The 1,778-nt window shown below is 35.9% G+C and overlaps 1 protein-coding gene across 3 annotated transcripts in view; it reads left to right on the forward strand.

Annotated features, from left to right (window-relative positions):
- The window catches only part of lrp8 (LDL receptor related protein 8), a 152,517-nt gene that overhangs the window by 111,834 nt on the left and 38,905 nt on the right, over positions 1-1,778 (forward strand). For all 3 annotated transcript variants that reach the window (XM_015373009.1, XM_015373011.1, XM_015373010.1), the window contains exon 9: positions 572-697. In XM_015373009.1, the coding sequence (XP_015228495.1) occupies positions 572-697 (126 nt within the window). The remainder of the gene's footprint in view (positions 1-571; positions 698-1,778) is intronic.

A 1,778-nucleotide genomic window follows, 5' to 3' on the forward strand; every position in this document is an offset into this window, starting at 1 on the left:
TTATTTAAAATATAGTTTTGACTCTAAACAAATTGTCTTCAGCTGATGGTTCAGCTCTTAGCAACAGTCACCGTTGTGCTCCTGTAAAAAAACACAGCTGAACCCTTTTATTCTATGCCATAAAGCCTCATTAAGCAACAATGAAGTTTATGTATTAAGTACAGAAAATGAAATGAAAACATTTTAAAGCTGTTAATACCTTTTAAAAGTCAGAATAATGAGTAACCAGCTCTTAATGCCATTTAATTATTCCTCATTCCTGGAGAGAAACAGATGCACTGACTCTGCACTCACACCTTCACATACACACAACATACCCTTAACCCTCCCACCCACACCATTTTAACACAATCTTCACACCCATAGAAACCCCAAAAAAAAAGGGTGTCTGGAAAGAAAGGTCAGAGGAGGCAGACATGCATGAAACCTGCCTGCCTGTATCATTTGTGTTTCTCCTCTGACGAAAGTCATAATAAAGATTGTCGTTTCTCAAAGGTTCTACTTTTCACAGCTAAATCTGTTTCTGTTTAGCTTTGCAACCGATAACATCTCCATCTTGTCTTCCTCACAGACATCAATGAGTGTGAGAACCCGGACGCCTGTAGCCAGATATGCATCAACTACAAGGGAGATTTTAAGTGTGAGTGCTATGAAGGATATGAGATGGACCTGGTCACTAAGACCTGCAAGGCTGAAGGTGAGTTATTGTGATCTACAGCGATAAAATATCAAGAATGTTGTAAACTACGGATTAAAGGGACAGAGTGTCAGATTTACCTCCATCTATTGGTGCATTGAATAATGACTGGTGCCTCTCTGTCAAGCAGCACTGGAAAAAATCGAAATCTAGATGAATAATTTTTTCTTAAAATAAGTGCATTTGTTCTTGGATTAAGGAGGTAAAACAGACATTTTGCCAATGGAACAAGACAATTTACACTTAAAATAAGAAAACCCACTTGCATTGTCTTATTTCAAGTACATATAATCTAATTATCTTAATTTAAGAGTAAAAATAACCATTCCATTGTCAAACTATCTCATTTTCCAACTCAAATTAAGGGTAAATGCACTTAATTTAAGACATTTTTACTTATTTTTAGATCTTTTTTCAGTGAGTTCAGACCTACCAAAGAGGCTTTAGGGTGACATTCTGCTTTTTCTGAATAGAAGCGAGATATCAAACGTGTCAAATGAGCTAAAATAATCACTGAAACATGGAAAATCACTCTTAAAACAGGCCAGAAAGTAGCCTGCAATCGTTAGCTGGTATGATTACTGGGAAAAATAACAGCTGATAACTGTTGCAACAGAGCTTATCCAGTGTAGGCTATTAAACAAACTAGTGTCTCTATCAGGGGTACAGACTAGTAACTGGACTACCTGCAACAGAAAGCAGGAGGTAGAGTGATTTATGGTTAATTTTGGTGGTTTAAAACTCAGTTGCCAATAGCAACACGTTCAGATGAAATAAAATGCATAAGACTCTCAAGTTTGTGCACTGTTGGCTACTTTGATGTAAAAGGGAAACAATACATGACGTCTTCCATTGGGTGCACCACCTCCTATGTATTTATAAATCAGTAATTCTAAGCTTTAAAAATGCTTTCCAGGAGTGGAAAGTAAGGAATTACATTTACTCAAGTTACTGTAATTGAGTACTTTTTATGAGTAATTTGTAATTTTCTGAGTAGTTTTTGAAATATGTAATTTTTACTTTTACTCGAGTAAATTTTAACCTAAGTATGGAAGTAAATCGGTGTCGCTAGGATTTGAAT

Source organism: Cyprinodon variegatus, unplaced genomic scaffold (genome assembly GCF_000732505.1).
Source record: "Cyprinodon variegatus isolate N-32 unplaced genomic scaffold, C_variegatus-1.0 Scaffold79, whole genome shotgun sequence".
NCBI lineage: Eukaryota > Metazoa > Chordata > Actinopteri > Cyprinodontiformes > Cyprinodontidae > Cyprinodon > Cyprinodon variegatus.